Source organism: Grammomys surdaster, unplaced genomic scaffold (assembly GCF_004785775.1).
Source record: "Grammomys surdaster isolate TR1022 unplaced genomic scaffold, NIH_TR_1.0 242, whole genome shotgun sequence".
Taxonomy (NCBI): domain Eukaryota; kingdom Metazoa; phylum Chordata; class Mammalia; order Rodentia; family Muridae; genus Grammomys; species Grammomys surdaster.
This window is the reverse complement of record NW_021604687.1, coordinates 6,214,193-6,232,881: the sequence shown is the minus strand read 5'-3', so window position 1 is coordinate 6,232,881 and position 18,689 is coordinate 6,214,193. Positions and strand designations below refer to the sequence as shown.

The 18,689-nt window shown below is 42.9% G+C and overlaps 1 protein-coding gene across 1 annotated transcript in view; it reads right to left on the bottom strand.

Moving 5' to 3' along the window:
• Window positions 1–18,689, bottom strand: part of Galnt11 (polypeptide N-acetylgalactosaminyltransferase 11) — a 32,548-nt gene that overhangs the window by 6,997 nt on the left and 6,862 nt on the right. Inside the window, exons 2-7 of the mRNA XM_028774695.1 lie at window positions 9,849–10,182; window positions 8,862–8,985; window positions 7,679–7,845; window positions 5,844–5,969; window positions 3,331–3,580; window positions 1,048–1,165 (exon numbers count right to left, since the gene is read on the bottom strand). Of these exons, the coding sequence (XP_028630528.1) occupies window positions 1,048–1,165; window positions 3,331–3,580; window positions 5,844–5,969; window positions 7,679–7,845; window positions 8,862–8,985; window positions 9,849–10,143 (1,080 nt within the window). The 5' untranslated portion in view covers window positions 10,144–10,182. The remainder of the gene's footprint in view (window positions 1–1,047; window positions 1,166–3,330; window positions 3,581–5,843; window positions 5,970–7,678; window positions 7,846–8,861; window positions 8,986–9,848; window positions 10,183–18,689) is intronic.

Here is an 18,689-nt window from a genome sequence, read left to right as displayed (position 1 = left end):
GGCCCTGAGTTCAGTTTCCAGCAACCACACCAGCGGCTCACAACCTTTAATGGGATCTGATGCCCTCTTCTGGGGTGCAGAGATACACGCAGACAAAACACCCATATACGTAAACTAAATAGAAATCATATCTTGGGGCGGAGCGGGTGTTCCCCTGTCACTCTTCTGCCTCATACTCTTGAGGCAGGGTCGCAGTCACACCCAGAGCTCACCTGTATGGCTAGTGTCACTAGGGATCCAAGTAGCTCTAGGGATCCAAGGCTACATCACAGGAGGACTCATGCTGACCGACCGGCATTTACACTGGCTTTGGGATCCAGACTCCTTTACCCTTGCTTGCATGGCAAGTGCTATGACCACTGAGCCATCTCCCAGGTTCCAAAAGTACTTTTTTAAATAAATTATACAGAATGATTCAAATTCAAAAGAGCTTGATTCTAGGGCTGGCAAGATGGCTCAGTAAAACTGCTTTCCACCAAGCCTGTTGACTCAAGTTCAACCCACGCCCACACGGCAGGAGAGGACGGCTCCTGTGAACTGTGCCTCCACCTGAGCACGAGAGCACACACAAGAACTTGGTTCCAGGGCTGACAGGATGGCACTGGCAAAAAAACTCTTACAGCCTGGACTCAATCCCCAAGACCTACAAGGCACTAGCAGAGAACCGTTTCCTGCAAATTGTCCTCTGATCTCCATATGCGTGTCATGCCGTGTCGTGTCCTGTGCATATACACTTAACATTTGTGGGATTCACTTACTTTTGTTAAAAAGAAAAGAACAAAAGAAAACTGAACTACTAATCTCTATATAAACTTTCAACCTGAAAAATTATGGAGAAAAACTGCCCTTTAAAGCAATGTGGTGGTATGTTTCTAAATTATAAACAGACATGCTTAATTCTATGCTATAGGCTGACAGGGATGCTGCAGACAAATTCAGAGTGGTTGGTGGGGCCTACCTGCTCAGGAGGGTCTCTCTACCCTTAAATGGTAATTATATTCTATTACAGACAATTTAGTAACAGAACACACACAAAATTAAAATTACCCGAAATGAGATTTCCAGATTTTCTCCTCCCCAGATATCCATGCCGCTGTCGTACTGTCCAAGATCATTGAAATACTGTCTGTTCATGGCAAACAAGCCTCCAGCCATTGTGGGTGACCTAGAAAAGGATCACAGCCTGTGCTCACTCAACAGGACCAGTTACCTACTGTTTACAAAGTCCCTGTGACTAGGGCACAGAAGATTAGCTGTCATTAAAGAAGAGGTAACAATAAAGGATGACAGATAAGGAAGAAACGTGGCCGTCTAATAGGGAACAAGCTAGATCACAAACTGGAATCTTCTGGATTGCTGAGGCTATATTAGGTTTCTGGCATAAGGTTATGTTCTAAGGTACTTTTCTGATTATAGTTGACTTTGATAGGAACCCAAAGCCAACGGCTGCAATCCCTTTTGACGGCCTGGTAGAGAGGAACTAAACCTGACTCCAGGACCTACCACAGTCTCAAGGCAGACATCAGCAGTGGCTCTCAAAGTGGACGGCTGTGCCAGCAGTGACATCTGTAATAGTAGAGCATTTTCAGAACGATGCTTATTTACAGTCATGGTGCTTGGCACGTGGGCAGGGTGGAGGGGTCGCTGCTAACATTTTTGCTAACTCATGAGGGTTCCTCCATCCCCCACAGCAGCTTGCCAACAAAGGACCATGCCATTAGAGCTTAGACTGCAGCTTTCTTGCAGTAAGAAAAGGCTTCATCCCAACTCCCAGGCTTCTGACCCCTTGACCTAGAGTTAAGGAATCACGGTGGGCTCTACTGGCTGAACTGCCTACAGAACAGCGGCAGAATAAGGACTCTAGAATGTCTAGCAAAAGAATAGATAAATAACCAGGCTATTAGGGAGATAAGTCACAGAAAAGAGAAACAGTCCACAATAATGTAGAAATGTAAAGAAGTTTTGATTATGAAGTTATCAAACAGACTTCAAAATAACTATTCAATACACTCAAGACAAAAGACAGGATTGAAACCTTGGGAGGAAAGTAGATACTCTAAAAACATTTACACATGGACTAGGGGTGGGACTCAGCTGGTAAGGGGGGCTGTCTAGCAGGCAGCAATCTCTAGCTTCAATCCCCAATACTGATTGCTTAAACCAAGTATGGCAGTTCCATGACATGAGCCCCATCTATCTTTAAAACAACAAAACCTATTTATAAATGTCTGGAATATTTTCAAAGGAATCAAAAATATGATAGTATTTGTAATTGATAATTCCCAGGGAAGGGAAAACCGTTTTCTTCAATGGAGTGACACTTGGTGTATCAACTACACCCAAAGCAGGCCCCGTGCACACTGGAATAGTTGGCCAACACAGAACAGACTCTTTGGTTATGTTTGTGTATTTTCATGTGTGCTTTGTTTTGTGTTTATTTTTTATGAAAGAATATGAAGCTGGGTGGGTAAGGAGGAGATATCTGGGAGGAGTCGGTGAAGAGAAAGAATATGACCAAAATATATTGTAGGAAAAAAAAATCAAAAAAACAGTAAACACTGATGTGACCTCTTGTTGAGAAAGTGTATGGAAACACAAGTTTACTGCAGTTAGCCTTGGTCTCATCCTGAAATATCAAATCGAAAATATGTAAATATTATAAAATGCAACAAAAAATTTGGAATCTAATACACCTCTGGTCTCAGACAAAGATATGTGCAGCCTGTGGTGATGAACTGGACATGAGTCTGATACAGACCACAGCACACAGGGGAGCCCACACTACTCTGGAAACAGTTACCTATTCACGTCTCTTACAAGCTACACAGCACTTAGGGGCAATTGACAGTTTCTTATTCTTAACTCTTGGCTGGGTTTATACAGAACTTTACCACTTAAGAATTCTCACTGGGCCAGGTGTGGTGATGCACACCTTTAATCCCAGCACTTGGGAGGCAGAGGCAGATGGTCTCTGAGTCTGAGGCCAGCCTGGTCTACAGAGTGAGTTCCAGGACAGTCAGAGCTGTTACTCACAGAAACCCTGTATCAATCAAACAAACAAACAAAACAGACCCAAAATCTGTTGTGGTTTTGAGACAGGGCCTCTTTTTTAATGCTGTATACACAAGGCTGGCCTCAAACTCAGAGACTTGACTGTCTCTGCCTCCCAAGTGCTGGGATTAAAGGTGTGTGTCACCACTGCCCTGCTTAAAAAATGTTTTAGCTGGGTAAGTTCAGTCAACACCTTTGCCACTTACAAAGAAGCAGTTTTCTTTAACATACTGTTCTTTTCTAAAGAAAGGCTAGTGGGACTCTTCCAACCTCTCTTACCTTATTGGGGCCGTGGCGCCATCAGCTCCTCCCAGCTCAGATACAGGGACTAGATCCCACTTGAAGTGCAGCCCCCAGTTGAAGCCTCCCCGAACCACTGGGGATGAGCTGTAAGCAAGTGTGTCCGCACTGATGATGTCAATCACAGGGCACACCACCGTGTGTGGGTCCTCATGGATGATGGCCAGCAGGGGCTGTAACCACATCACATTCACCTCACAGTGGCTGTCCAGGAACACCAGGACTTCTCCTGCAGAGGTGAAGGGAGAAGACGCTTCACACTTGACCAAAGTACAGCTGACCAGCCTGGGTGGAGATGTTGTTATATACAGGCTATGGATAGCCACCATGACCACCCCGACCAAGAAACCACCTCTGCACTGCCAAATGGGTTCAGAGAAGTCCTCTGGCTAAAAGTTTTTTTCCAAAATGTACTTTTCTCACAGAGGGTACAAACTACATGCACAGCCCCAACAAGCTGCTTGTCAGGCAACTCAGGAGACTCCTCCTCTCCCACTGACAGCCAGACCTAAAGTGTTGTGTGCAAGGACAGTGGCCAGCTGTGCAGAGTCCACTTTTATTAGTCATTTTACTCAAAGTATCTATTTAGTACACATCGGAGACCATTATTGTTACCGATGGCTCAGCGTCACTGAGAACTGGTAACCACTAGACTATGGTTTCTGGAAAGAGGAGTCTGGCCCACCGGGTGGAATCCGGACTGCTGTGCCAACCACAGTGGGATACTGTCCATACACATCACCTTCCCTTGGCTTCTCCACTGTGCTACCTCCAGCTTACTTACCATTTCCCATAGGGCTCGAAGGACTCCATTCAACCTTCCAATTAGCAAGATATAAATGACAAAATTCATCCTTTTGTCTTTCATTGATGACAGCAAGTTAGTCACACAGTTCCCTGTTTGTCTAGTTAAATGTGGACATATAACTAACATTCAGCTGCTATCTAATACAGAAGATGTACTCCTTAGCACCAGCCATGCTCACGCTGGAAGGACTGCTTTTTCCATGAGGACAAGTTAATTAACCAACTGCAGTGAGATTCCCTCTGGCCACACCAAACAGGCCATAGTGACCTCACACTGGCTTGAACCTGACAAATCCTACGCCATAGCTGAATGGAGACAACCAGATCATAAAGGAACAGTGAGTAAGCAGTGCAACAGCACAACGGTTCAAACGGCACAACCCTCAAGGCTCTTCGGCTGTCTCTAGTTCACCATCTCCAAAGACCCAGCAAGGCCAACCTCCTTAGTCTTTGGCTAAAGCCCTGGAGACGCAGACCTCAAGCACTGGCTCTGACTGGATGCAGAAGGGCTGCTCTCCTCAATCTCCACGACTTCAGGTCATGGCAAGTTTTTAGAGAAAAAGACAAAATTCCCAAAGCGAAGTCCCAACTAAGCCCAGCAAGTACAACAGGCCATGCTACAGTGGACTGGCAGTGCCCAGTACTCAACTGGGCTGGGGTGGGGGTAGAAATACAGCCAGGTGTCGTGGTGCATGCCTGCAATCCCAGCACTGGTAGAAGCAGGGGCCCAGAAGTCAAGGTCATCCTCAGCTACACAGCAAGAATGAAGCCAGCCTGGGACCAAGTCAAAGAAACAAAACGGAGCCAAAGGCGGCCACTGCATCCGGCACCTGCTCTGTGTTTTTCAGGGGGAGATTAGCATATGGTGGAGGATGGAGGTTTGAAAACCTCCCAGTAACAGTGTAGAAATCAATCTTATTTACCAACTAGAACCCTGATGCTGACTCCAGAGATGTGCACTCCACACTAACAACTATTAGCATAATTCAAATCAAGTAGTTTGCATTGGATGTTAAGCATTTCTATATTAAACTTTTAGAAGTTCAGTTACATGTTGGCTTGGACTTTTCTACTTATGTAAGCAAGCAAGGTAAGAAACTTGTTTGAGATGCCAATAATTAACTGAGAAGCTGCTACAGAAATAGGCCAGCAAGGGCTCTAGCAGCAATCTCTGTACTCTATGCTTTGGGGCAGCAAATCAGAGTTATAAAATCTTTTCAAACAGAACAAGCTTCTTCATTCCTTTGGGCAATAGCCAATGAAAACTTGGCATGGGGGTATGAGTAAGAATGGTCCCCACTGGCTCATGTTTGCACCAATGGGTGGAACTGTTTAGGAAGGATTGGGGGGTGTGACATTGTCAGAGGAGGTACGTTACTGAAAGTGTGCTTCGGGGTTTCAAAAGCCCATTGAAGGCCTAATTAGCTGTGTCTTTGCCTCGTTCCTGAGGATCAGATGTAAGCTTTCAGCTACTGCTGCATTACCATGTCTGTCTGCTTGCTGCCATGCATGGACTAACCCTCCAAAGCCTTAAGCCCTAAATTAAAGCCTTTCTTTTGAAAGTTGCCTTGAACTATGGTGTCTCTTCACAGCAACAGAAGAGTAACGAAGACGTGTGGCTTTTTGTGGACTTCTGTAGGTGTCCAGCACCACGGAGCCACGGCGTGGAGCGTGGATATACATACCTGTGGCATGGGCTGCTCCGATCATTCTTCCTCGGATCAAGCCCTCACGCTTCGTGTTTCTTAAGACCTTGACTTTTGCAGGCAGGTGTCTTTGGATGTACTCATCTAGTTCTCCTTTTAAATCATCTAAAAAAAAAAAAAAACAACAGTTCCATAATTACTCACACCATACAAGACACAGAGCAAGCATCTTATAACTATTTCTAACGTATTTGCCATGTGTGCCAAAATCTACAAGCGATCAAAGAAATGTGTTAGACTGCCTCATTATAAAGTATTCTAGAGCCCTCTGTAGAAGGAAAACCCAGAGGAAAACTGGAATCCAGCCACAAGAATTGCTGCCTTCAACGCATGTTTCCATGGACACTGTCTCAAATGAAGTCCAATGTGAAGGTTCTTCCCTGCGATCCCACCACTCAAGGCTGAGACAGGAGGACTGCTGTAAGTTCAAGTGGTTTGAAAGCCACTTGAGGCCAACCTAGACTACAAAAGAGATGCTCGTCTTTAAACAGGAAGTCCAAGCTGAGTATGCTGGTGCACACCTTTAACCCTTGCACGAGAGTTCCAGAGGCAACAGGTCTCTGTAAGTTCAAGGCCAGCCTAGTCTGTGTAGTAAACTCTAGGACAGCCAGGACTATGTAGAGAGCGACCCTCCCTCAAAAAACAAAACAAACAAAAATGGTAAGTACTTAGCTCTCATGGGTGCTGTGTTCATCTGTCAGTCCGTAAGTGTGCTGGTACACAGCTCTGCTGGTGCTACACTGGGTCTGCAGTGAAGGCTGGAAGCCAGGAAGACTAGACAGAATCTCAACTCTACTACTCAAACTAGGTTCTAGGAAAAGTCTCTTTCATTCTTTCTTTCCTTTTCTTCTCTTCTCTTTTGTTTTGTTTGGTTTTGAGACAGGGTTTCTCTGCATATCTCTTGCTGTCCTGGAACTTACTTAGTAGACTAGGCTGGCCCTGAACTGAGAGATCTGCCTGCTCTGCCTCCAGAGTGCTGGAATTAAAGGTGTGTACCACTACACCCAGCTAGGTCACTTATTTTTTGTATCTCCATCTTTGTAAAACCAGATCCCACCCACTCTGAAGGAAGCTGAGAGCTGAACAGGAGTAAAACAGTATAAAACTTTTCTTTGCAAAAATCTACAGTTAAAAAAGGTGCCTAAAATATATAATGATTCTCAGAAAATTGGCATTTAGATAACATCTAATAGCTTTCTGAATGCAGCTCACTCTATTCTGGAAACAACTGGAGTAGCAGACTTACTCTATAAGCATGGTCCCCGGCACTATACCCTGTGAAAGTGCCAACCTCAAAAAGGGACATACTGCATATCCATTTGCATCACACTTTTGAAATGACAAAAATCAGAGGTTACCAAATGCCAGGGAAGGATTCCAGGGACACAAAGGCAGAGTATTTCTCTAAAGGGAACACCAGGGGCTGCTGGACGAAGCAGTATGCCTCTCAAGACTGTGCTGGTGCTGACAGCAATCTTCACACAAGATAAACTGACACTTCTCCATTGTGGAATTCTGCTTTCTACACTGTACTGTAAGTAGGAAAGACAACCAACATGGGGAACGGCTGAGGGAGGGGCAAGGGGAAGTCTCCTTAAGCTCCTGTGAACTGCAGCTCCATTCATCACGGACATTCTTTAAAGGAAGCCAAAGGGAAATTCCTCCAGGGCATATTTGGATAACAGAGGAGAAAGATTACAAAGAACTTCAGCAAAATCATCCTATGGTCAATGCATAGGCTGTAAGCCCAGCTGAGGCTTCATCCCACAGTGATTAAGAGCCCATGAATTGCGACCATTCATGGCATCACTTACCAAAGTCACTGCTGTCATCCACAAGGATGATCTCATGAAGAAGGTGTGCCGGTGTGCGGTCCACGACACTGTGCACAGTCCGCAACAAGGCAGAAAAGGCTTCATTGTAGAAACAGATAACAATGCTAGCAGTTGGCAGGTCAGTCGGGTAGGACTTCCCTCTACACCTTTAACAACCAAAACAAGAAAATCTAGTATTTTAAGAGGCTCAAATGTCTTGGGTTATTTCTTGTCACCTTGTTCAGCTTCTCTCTTACATTATAATGATGTTTAAGTGTTTATGAAAACACTGTTGTTTATTCTTTGCTTTACATCGTATTAATAATTTCACCTTTAAACCTGGTTTCTTCCTTTTGGCAGAGAAGTTAATGAGTTGACGGTTACTGCATGTGGAGCGCTAAAGGTTAGCCCAGCTTCTCAATGAGGTTTTAAATGGAAATTCAATAAGAAAACTATCTTTGACGAAATAGTTTTTAACCCAATAATATAAAAAAAATTTAAATAAACTGAATTCTTAGATGACAGAAGAGCTTTCATGGACATAATAAACTACTTGATAAGTGGCTCTGAGCAACAAGTTATCAACTTAAAGACTAAACTCCAGCCTGTCAGTGGAGGTGCACATCTTTAATCCCAGCACTCAGGAGACAGAGGCAGGTGGATCTCTGAATTCTAGGCCACCCTGGTCTACAGAGCAAGTGTTGGACACTGTCTCTGTCCTTCCTAACCTAACCAAAACATTCTTTGATTGGCTTTAATAAAAAGCCAATAATAAATCTGATGGCCAATTAGCTGGACTTCCTAAGAGAGAGAGAGGAACTCTGGGAATAAGAAAGGCCTTTTGCCAGAGACACGGGAGGAGATGGGCATAAGCACAGGCCTGGAAGGAATGGCCATGTGGCTGGATGGAGCTGGGCAGTCAGGTTAACTGAGATGAGCTAGCTGAGTATCCGCCCAGCTAAGGCCCAAGGCTTTGAAATATTAAAAGGTCCCTGTGTGGTTATTTGGGGAAAAGCTGGTTAGAAGTAACTGTTGCCATATTAATTTCCCGTATTAACATATGCAGAAAAATAATAATCTTAACCTACTAGTGAACTCTAGGAAAACCAAGGCTACAGAGAGAAACATTGTCTCCAAAAACAAAAAAGAAAAAAATTAAAAAAGAAACAAACAAGGAGCATACTCTGCATTCCTGGTGTCCGGCACGTCTCGGTGGTATCCCAAGCGGTTACTGATAAGCATATTAAAGGCGTGTTTCTGGTAGCCCAGGTCTCTCAATTCCTGATCACGTTCATTGAAAATCATACCTGAAAGAGAGTGAAGTTGTACGCTCTGAAAAAAAGAAGATCACACCCGCCTCGGTGATGGGATGTCTCCCCAGAGCCTTGGCCTCATCATTATAACCAGATTATACCACCACAGATTAACTGTAGGTTCAGGTTTCAAATGAGAAGCTGAGGCTGACATCAGATTCTTACCAATTTAATGCAAACCAAGTGTGCCTGAACCATGCTCAAAACCTTTATGTTAAGAACATTTTATTATGTGTTGGCACACATACCTTTAACCCCAGCACTCAGGAGACAGAGGCAGGCAGATTACTGTCTTGGACTACATAGTGAGTTCCAGGCCCACTAGGTATATACAGACCCTCTCTCAAAACAAAACAAAACAAAAAATCCAAATAAACGAACTAACAAAAAACACATCTTATTACACTCACAAGACAAATTGATCTGTGACCAGAGAAAAAATACTAATGATGTTCCATAAAAGCAACAGGTTATTACATCCCAACTGACCACAGTGGGCCCCCATCTTACCAAGCTTTTATACCCATGCTCCACAAAAATTTACACATAAGCTTTTATATAAGAAGGGCTCCTATGCCAGGCGGTGGTGACCCGTGCCTTTAATTCCAGCACTAGGGAGGCAGAAGCAAGCAGGATCTCTGAGTTTGAGACCAGTCTAGTCTAAAGAGTAAGTTCCAGGACCGCCAGGGCTGCACAGAGAAATCCCATCTCTAAAAACTGGGGTGGGAGGGGGCACCTATGATCTTTGGGTTCAGACTTCAATAATCTTCCCTGTCAGCAGCTCCAATACAGATTTAAATACAACTCTGTTACTTACGGGAACAATGGGACGCTTGAGTACAGACCTGATTACTTACCCAGTTCAGAGGAAGATTTTGAGAGGCCTTTATCCGGGTCTTCAATGTGATTATTCATCAAATCATCAATTCTGTTTGCTTTGAACTGTGGATCTAATACTCCACCTGGACCTCGTGTGAAACGTGGGTAGAATTTTCGGGGAAATGGCCCGTGGGGCCCAGACCCCTTGATGGGCACATTCCTAAAAGGCTGAGTCACTTCACTGAAGTTAAAATAAATGAAAAGCAGAACTGTCCAGGTAGCAGATGTAAATAGGCACCCATAACAGAAATATCGAACTGTGGCGCTTCCCATTATAGACCTAGCATAGCTCAAAGGCCATTTTTCAGTCTCCTAAAAAAGAAACATACCTATGTTAGACCCTAGAACACTCCTCAGTCAGCTACTGAATGCACTCACTGATTCCCAAACCGCTCTACCCACCCATTGTTAACAGAGATTAAAAAAAAACTACACAATGTGTTAACGTTTAGAAGAAGAAAGCAACAAAATGGCTGACATGTTTGCCTGCCGGTTAATGAACACTCCTTCACCTTTGCTCTGGATTGCTTTCAGTTTGGCCACTGTTTTGAGCTCTAACTTTCAAGAATAGAGTACAAGTACTGCGTGTACCATCACAGGACATGTATTCGAGACAGCAGGAATGTTGTCTCATATCTCTAATCTCAGCACTTGAGAGGCTAAGGCAAGAAGACCCTCTGAGTTCCTGGTCAACCTGTGCTACAACCAGTGAATTCCAAGACTGGCCTATAAACTGAGACCTTAGTTCAAAACTAAAAGCAAATGCACTTCCCTCAAAGACCTCAAACACAAGCCAACAAACCCCCCATAAACAACTTGCAAAGGATAGTCCTACTCTCTACTCAAAGGTTGTACCACCTATCCCAGAGCCTATTCTAGTTCTAACAGTTATTGTCAAATAGAGTTTTAGTAATTCTATTTTTCTCTCTCCTTAGGATGTCATGTAAAACAAAGTCAGAACAAAATATCATATCAAACAGTAGGACACAGAAAATAGTCCAAGTTTGCTAAGGACAAGGAAATGCTACCTAAAAGAATCCATGAGTTTACGGAGCCTGCATGAGATACAACTTTTAAGTTACTTATCTCTATAGCTAATTAAAATCATCCCCCAAACAACAGACAAAGCAGATTAATGAGTAAACCCCACTTTGAATATTAAACTTCTTGAACAAGATTATGCCCTCAACCTACATGGTAAACAGCTCTGTTTTTAAATTATTTGCCAATCAAGAACTACTAGACAGTTCATAAATCAACTTAAAGCAAAAGTAATTCAAAGCTAAAGTAAAATGGCAATACTAAGAAGAGGATGCCAAAATGGACCGACCGTGGAGAGCTCAGACCAATGAGCCACCCTACTAGCTAGGAGTACCTTTTAAACTGAAATGTGAAAAATGCATATACAAGAAAACGTTCTGGAAGAAAGGTTCAAGGAGCCTTTACCGGGAAAAATGAGTCACAGATTTGCAACATGGGAAGGCAGAGTAGTGACCTTTAAGACAAACATTGAGTTTCAACTAAGAAAGATATTTTAACTGCCTAATATCTTAGCTCAGGGGCAGGCAACTAACAAGCAAACAGCAATAAAAACAAAAGTACAACGTGTTCAGAAGACCGTGGGATGCTGAAGTCAGGCCACAGGCTGCTGCTTTGACCCACCCCAGCTATGCAGCGAAAGTGACCGTTAAAGATGGTTCTCCCCAAGCCACTCGCCAGTCCAGCCGTCCTTTTCTTGTCCAATAGCACTTAAAGCAGCCTCAACACTTTGATGAAAGCTAGCCAGCTGGGATAAAGTTTCCAGGTCAGTACTAGCTGATTTCTTCATGTTCTATGACTCAAATATGTAGTGTCTTGAGCAATAGGGAATCACTCAAGTCCTAGAAGTTATCTAGGAGCATGACAATAACTGGTAATGTCTGGGGTGGGGGGAGGTGTGTTTGTCTCTGGAACCTCCAACTTCAAAAGAAGAAAAACATTCCTGGCACTGAAGTTATTATGTTAGCCTCTAGTAGGTGTATTGTTGCCAATAACGGATAAGTCTTTTTATGTATCTACACAGATACATTTTTTTTTTTAATAAGACAGGATCTCTCTACATGTCCCTGGCTGTCCTGGAACTCACTACATAAACCAGGCTGACCTTGAACTCACAGAGATCCACCTGCTGCTATGTCTGGAGTCCTAATTAAAGAGGTGTGCCACTACACTGGGATACACATGTGTTTTTAAAACTTCTACAGTTGTAGATTTCCATGTGGCTTTTTGGGGAACAGAGGGATGGAGAGAGGGAGAGAGGGGAGAGAGGAGAGAATGAATTATCTGTGAGAATTCAGTTCTTAGGAACACTGGCTCTGGAAAATCAGGCAGCCTAGATGGCTTACAGTCCTTTTACATGTTAAGCCTTCATAAAAACAAACAAACAAACAAAAAATTTGTAGATAGTTCTGCATTTGCAAAAACCTACTCTTTGACAAAGATGGCCTCAGTATGATGTGACTGTCTTCAGAGAAATTCTCCACTCACTTTCAGAGGCTTTTAACACCCTGATATCAAAACTAGGACAGTTGACATTTGTTTTGGCCTAGACACAAATCTCCGTATGTGTCAGTAAGTACATCACTCACAGGACTCTTAAGGACTGTGCACTGGCTCTTCCCTCTGTCTAGAATTCTTTTCCTTGGGTGATTTCATAGTTGCCTCCTTTTCCTGTTTACTCTCTATTCGGTATGGACTTCTCAACAAGGCCCTATCCCTAGACCACCTACCTTAAAGGACAACTCAGACACTACAGAGCACCGTGGTCTTCCTACATACATACACAGAGCTACTTCTTCGTCTAGCTTCTCACCTTTAGCTCTTCTATACTGGAAGGTGAGAAAGATTAGAGCAAGAAAGAGCGCTTGGTATGCTTGATTCTGGCAGTGTCTCCTGAGCAGCATCTAGCATACAGAAACTATTTAATAAATATTTGTTGAAATGAATGAAAGACTGTGTAAGACAACTATCAATATGCTTGCCAAAATGCTAAAAAATTCTAAACATATCACGACTAACTAATATGGGTCAAGCAATACCTAATATTCTGCATGAAGTCATGACCACCTCATTCAACAACAGTAAGAAAATGACTCTGGATCAACAGCCATATTTATTACTGGCAAGTACAAGACACAACTCAAGGGACCTGCCAAAGTCTTAATATTAAATAACAGTCTCTGTGGGGAAAACAGGAAAATTCTTTCCATTTTATTCACAATCTCACTTTTGATTCTTTTTTTTACCCCCTCTTGATTGCCTGAAAAATGAAAAGGTTTTCCATCCAAAGAGCCCGCCAACAGGACATGTTGACCTCTCTCTAAGTCTTCACAGAACACCATCCCACAGCCACAGCAGCCCAAATCCCAGACACTAAAATGTCTCTGCATCTACTCTACTCCAGTAAGTAGCTGCCGTTTCCCTTAGCCATGTGTTTATTGAGAACATATTTTAAGTAGCAAATTACTGCACAGGAGAGACATTTATAAAACCAACCATTTCTAAAATTAGCCATAATAGTGCTTAGAAGCATCAGAGACACCAGTTTTAGACAGATCAACAATCAAATATGAAAAGGTACATAGCAAACACATGCCTGTTATTAGACATAAAGCAACCAAACAGAAATCAAAACCTGAAATTCTAACTTATTCTGACAAGTCACAAATCCAGCCTACACATAATGATCTTTGCTTTGTATCTTTGTTATTTCTTCTACTGGCTTCAATGTCCAAGGCTGAACATATTTAAAAGGAAGGTCAAAGCAGATACGTAAGGTCAACTAATGCCAAGCCAGACAACCATCAAAGACTTCAGTGAAAAACGTAGATAGTAAAGCCAAAGCAGTCACAACTGGATGTCAATGGTGAAGGCTCAGCCGTGAAGAAGTCAGTCTGACTCTGCATTTTTCTTTCACTGGTTTGGTGGCTGCTCTCAGACATAAGGGGAGGAAGTGAGCAAAGTACACACAGCAAGATCATAGTGGAAAGATCACAAATGAACACCAGGCAGAAAGGTGGGAGGTGAGGAGGAGACTGGTGATTCAGGGTGCCCGAGTGGCTGAGAGAGTGCTGAGGAAAGTGGATGGAAATCGAGAAGCTGAACAGCTGTAACCAGAACGGTAATTCTAGATCTGTGAGCTGACAGCATCTCAATAAACAGTATATCCGCAATATAAGCAAGGTTGTTATAAAGACCTCACCCAGAGACCTACTCACACAGAAGCATAAGACCTCAGAACAGGGGGATCCTTCCATCTTCTCAAACCCAGATGTTGATCAGTGCCTTGTGTTAACAGTAACTACTTGCTTGGATAGGTTTAAAAAGCATATTTCTGTTAAAAAAGTTAAGGGACATTTAGATTCTGATCAACGTGAACTCTTAGACACCAGCAGAGTGTGAGCAAGGGGCATGTGGGGTAAAGTGTTCACTGAGAAGGCATGCAGACCACAGTTTGGATCCTAGGCATTGTGCAGGGTGTGGTCCTACACAACTGTAATCTCAGAGATAGGTAAAACAGAGAAAGGTAGATAGATCCTTGGAACTCGCTGGTCCCTAGCCCAACCAATCAGAGAGCTCCAGGTTCAGTGAGGTCTACGTCTCCAAAACTAAGATGGAGAGCAATAAAAATAACACCGTGGCCCACACGCATAGCACACATGTGTCAGCCTACAGCACAGTACTTATACACATCTGTTTCTAATTTAAAAACATACCATCACACTGCTTTAAAGGGAAGTTTTTCTCCATAATTTTTCAGGTTGAAAGTTTATATAGAGATCAGTAGTTCAGTTTTCTTTTGTTCTTTCTTTTTAGCAAAACTAAGTGAATCCCACAAATGTTAAGTGTATATGCACAGGACATGACACGGCATGACACGCATATGGAGATCAGAGGACAATTTGGAGGAATCTGTTTTCTCCTTCAAATACAATGTAGTCTAACTGATCCAAGTTCTAAACAAATTCAAACACGAAGCTGGGGTGGCAGTGTGTGTCCAGCACTCAGGAGGCAGAGGCAGGCGGGTCTCTGAGTTCCAGGACAGCCAGGGCTACACAGAGAAACCCTGTCTCAATAAACAAAACAAAAATATTCAAACACACAAGTCATTGTAGGAAAAAAAATTAAGCTGTAATCAAATAAATTTCTCAGAAAAAAAGCAAGGCAGATTAAAGAAATGATGGAAGACCAGGGCACAGTAAGCCACGAGCAGAGTAACTGAGTTGTTTCTAGCCTTCTTCATAAGCCGTGGAGAAGAAAGCTCACTCAAGAAGAACACTACTCCATTGTTGGTGGGATTGCAAGATGGTGCAACCACTTTGGAAATCAGTCTGGCGGTTCCTCAGAAATTTGGACATAGCAGTACCTGGGGACCCAGCTATACCACTCCTGGGCATATACCCAGAAGATGCTCTAACATATAACAAGGACATATGCTCCACTATGTTCATAGCAGCCTTATTTATAATAGCCAGAAGCTGAAAAGAACCCAGATGTCCTTCAACTGAGGACTGGATACAAAAAATGTGGTACATTTACACAATGGAGTATTACCCAGCCATTAAAAACAATGAATTTGAGAAATTCTTAGGTAAATGGATGGAACTAGAAAATATCATCATGAATGAGGTAAGCCAATCATAAAAGAACACACATGGTATTCACTCACTGATTATTGGATATTAGCCCAGAATCTTGAAATACCCAAGATTCAAATCACAGACCACATGAAGCTCATGAAGAAGGAAGACCAAGTGGGGGTGCTTCGGTCCTTCTTAGAAGGAGTAACAAAATACTCAAGGGAGCAAATATGGAGACAAAATGTGGGACAGAAACTGAAGGAGTGGCTGTCTGGAGACCATTCCACCTGGGTATCCATCCCATGTGCAGTCACCAAAGGTAGATGCTGATGTGGATGTCAGGAAGTGCATGCAGACAGGAGCCTGATATAGCTGTGTCCTTAGGGGTCTGCAAGAGTCTGATATATTCAGAGGCGGATGCTCATAGCTAATCATTGAACTGATCATGGGGTTCCCAATGGAGGAGTTAGAGAGAAGACTGTAGGAGCTGAAGGGGTTTGTGGCCCCATGAGGAGAGCAACAATACCAACCAACCAGAGCTCCCAGGGTCTAAACCACCAGCCTGGGAGCACATAGGGAGGGACCCATGGCTGCAGCTGTATATGTAAGGGAGGATGGCCCTGTCCGGCATAGGTGGGAGAAGAGATCCCTGGTCCCATGAAGGCTGGACGTCGAGTGTGGGGGAATTCAAGGGTGGGGAGGTGGGAGTGGGGGGGTAGGTAGGGGCACATCTGAAGAGAAGCAGGAGGAGGGGTGATGGGACAAGGGGTTCCTGGTCAGGGAGAGGGGGGAATGGGGTAAGGGGATAACATATGAAATGTAAATAAAAATAAAAAAAAAGAAAGGAAGGAAGAAAAGAAAACAGACTTAGGGCAGCAGAGAGCTGAGAAGCTACACACCACCTTCCCTGGCTTAGAACTACTGTCGAATCCCAGAAGTGAGAAAAGTTTATCTAAATAGAATGACAATTTTATTAAGTAACAATTTAAGTATACATACTTGAATCTGACTGTTAAACTCTCACCTACGTGAGTTCACAACATAACAACATACTAAATAACCTAACATCTTCTTCTAAAAAGAATCACTAAATAATTCTAAAGGAAAAGCTACTAGGGCAAGAGCATGCTGCACGCTTGACCATCTCACTACTGTCCTGAAGAACCTAGAAAATAGATAAACAAAAACATATTTAAACTGACTTTGGAACGTGGCCAGTATGACTTTATGATATGCACCCTGATGTCTATCGTTAATCTCCAGACTGCTGTTGGCAGTTATCAGGAAATCACATTACTAGGCTCTGGTTAGTGGCAGCTCGGCTAACTCTATCTGCACCTGTCTTTATTTCAAACCCTTTCTATAAAGTATATGCAATCATTTAACAAGTGAGGCTAAAAAAATTAACTTTCCTAGGAAAACACTCCATAAGAAAAACCTTGAAGAAAAATAGTCTATTGAATTTGAAGGCTTTCAATGAAGTAAAACAGCCTTTCCCTTCTCTCAGATATGAAGGGCATCTCTAGCCCGAAACGGGCAAAGAAATCAATGTGTTACAGGCACCCTGAAGGGAAAGATGGATATTTTATTCTCATTAATTTGCAAGGTTTGAGAAAATTCAAACACTGGGCAAACACTATAAGTAGAAGAACAGAAAGCATGTCTCCTCTGAGTCTTTGGCTGAATCCACGGCTGTTCAATCTATACCCTGTAGCACATGGCAAATAAGATGAACCAGTCTAAGGGAAGCCTTCCATTTTCTCAGTACAAAAATTCCCATAATGCTTAATGAAGTTTAAAATGTCTCTTTAAGAACTTACCTTTCAGTAGTTCCTGCCGTTTTCTGTGTTGGTATATGTGCTATACAAACTGTCAAAGAGCACACATTTGTCAACCGTTTCCATAAAAGAGACATGCCCCATCTGAACTCAGCTATCCAAGTGAATACAATTACAGTTTACAGCTGTGCTGTGCTCACAGCCTGTGAAATGGCCATGTGATGACAGCGCGAGCACTCACGGAATTCCCTTCACCCTTATCTGTGCTGGAGAACTAAAAGAAGGAACGCATGGAGCACCAGCAACACTTATAGCTGCAATAAGGAGAGCACAGAGTAGAAGTTCCAAGCAAATTCAACTCCAGACATCAAATGCTCCCTAGGAAAGCACCTCTGACAGCCCTCTAGTATTTATGAATCTCTCCTCTACAGAAAACAAGCAGGACATGATAGCAAACGGTTGGGATCCTGAGGCAAGATAAAGATGAAGACAACGAACGGGACACGGAGGGGAGAGCAGCCCCTCACCTCCCGTCTGACTGATGTCTTTTATCTACTAAGACGCGAAGCGCTGGACACAGCTGTGAAGGCTGCATTTACTGAGACAGTAGTCCTTTTTAAATGAGACATTTCAAATAAGAATGTCAAAATAGGGGTTGGAGGCATGGATCAGCAGTCAAGAGCAACTTGTAGCTCTTGCAGAGAAACTGGGTATAGTTCTCAGCACCCACCTAGTGGATACCAACCATTTCTAACTCTTGTTCCAGGGGATCCCACCCCTTTCGGTCTTAATGGACACTGTACACATGTGGTATGCCAACATACATGCAGGCAAAATACTCACACACATAAAAGAAAAATAAATCTTAGAGAAAAAAGAAAAGAATGTTAAGGGCTAAAGGTAAAGCTAGCATTTGCTGTTCTTCCAGAGGACCCATGTTTGACTCCCAGGACCAATGTCAGACAGTTCTAACAGATCTAACATCTCTGGTCTCCTTGGCACCTGCACTCACACACTCACATGGAGATACACGTAATTAAAAATAATAAAAAATAAATCTTTCTTAAAAAAGAAACAAAAATTCAACCAATTTTACCAAACAAGTAAGAATTTTATTTTAAAAAGTGCTACAATAACAAAAGATCCTGTTTCAAACAAAGCATGTATATGAATGCTGAGTTTAACTTTCTTTCTGTCTCAGCTATAAAACTCTATTTTCTGAGATTCTCACAAAGAGGATTACAAACCTTGTTTATAGTCAACTCTAAATCTTGTGACCTACACTCCTTTGACCTACGTTTTTAATCTTATCACCGTAACATACTGTCAGGCATGTTGGGAGCCGACTCTTAGCCGAAAGTGGCTATCATCTTTATAGCCATCTTGAGCCATATACCCTGACAAGAGACTTGTTTCAACAGCC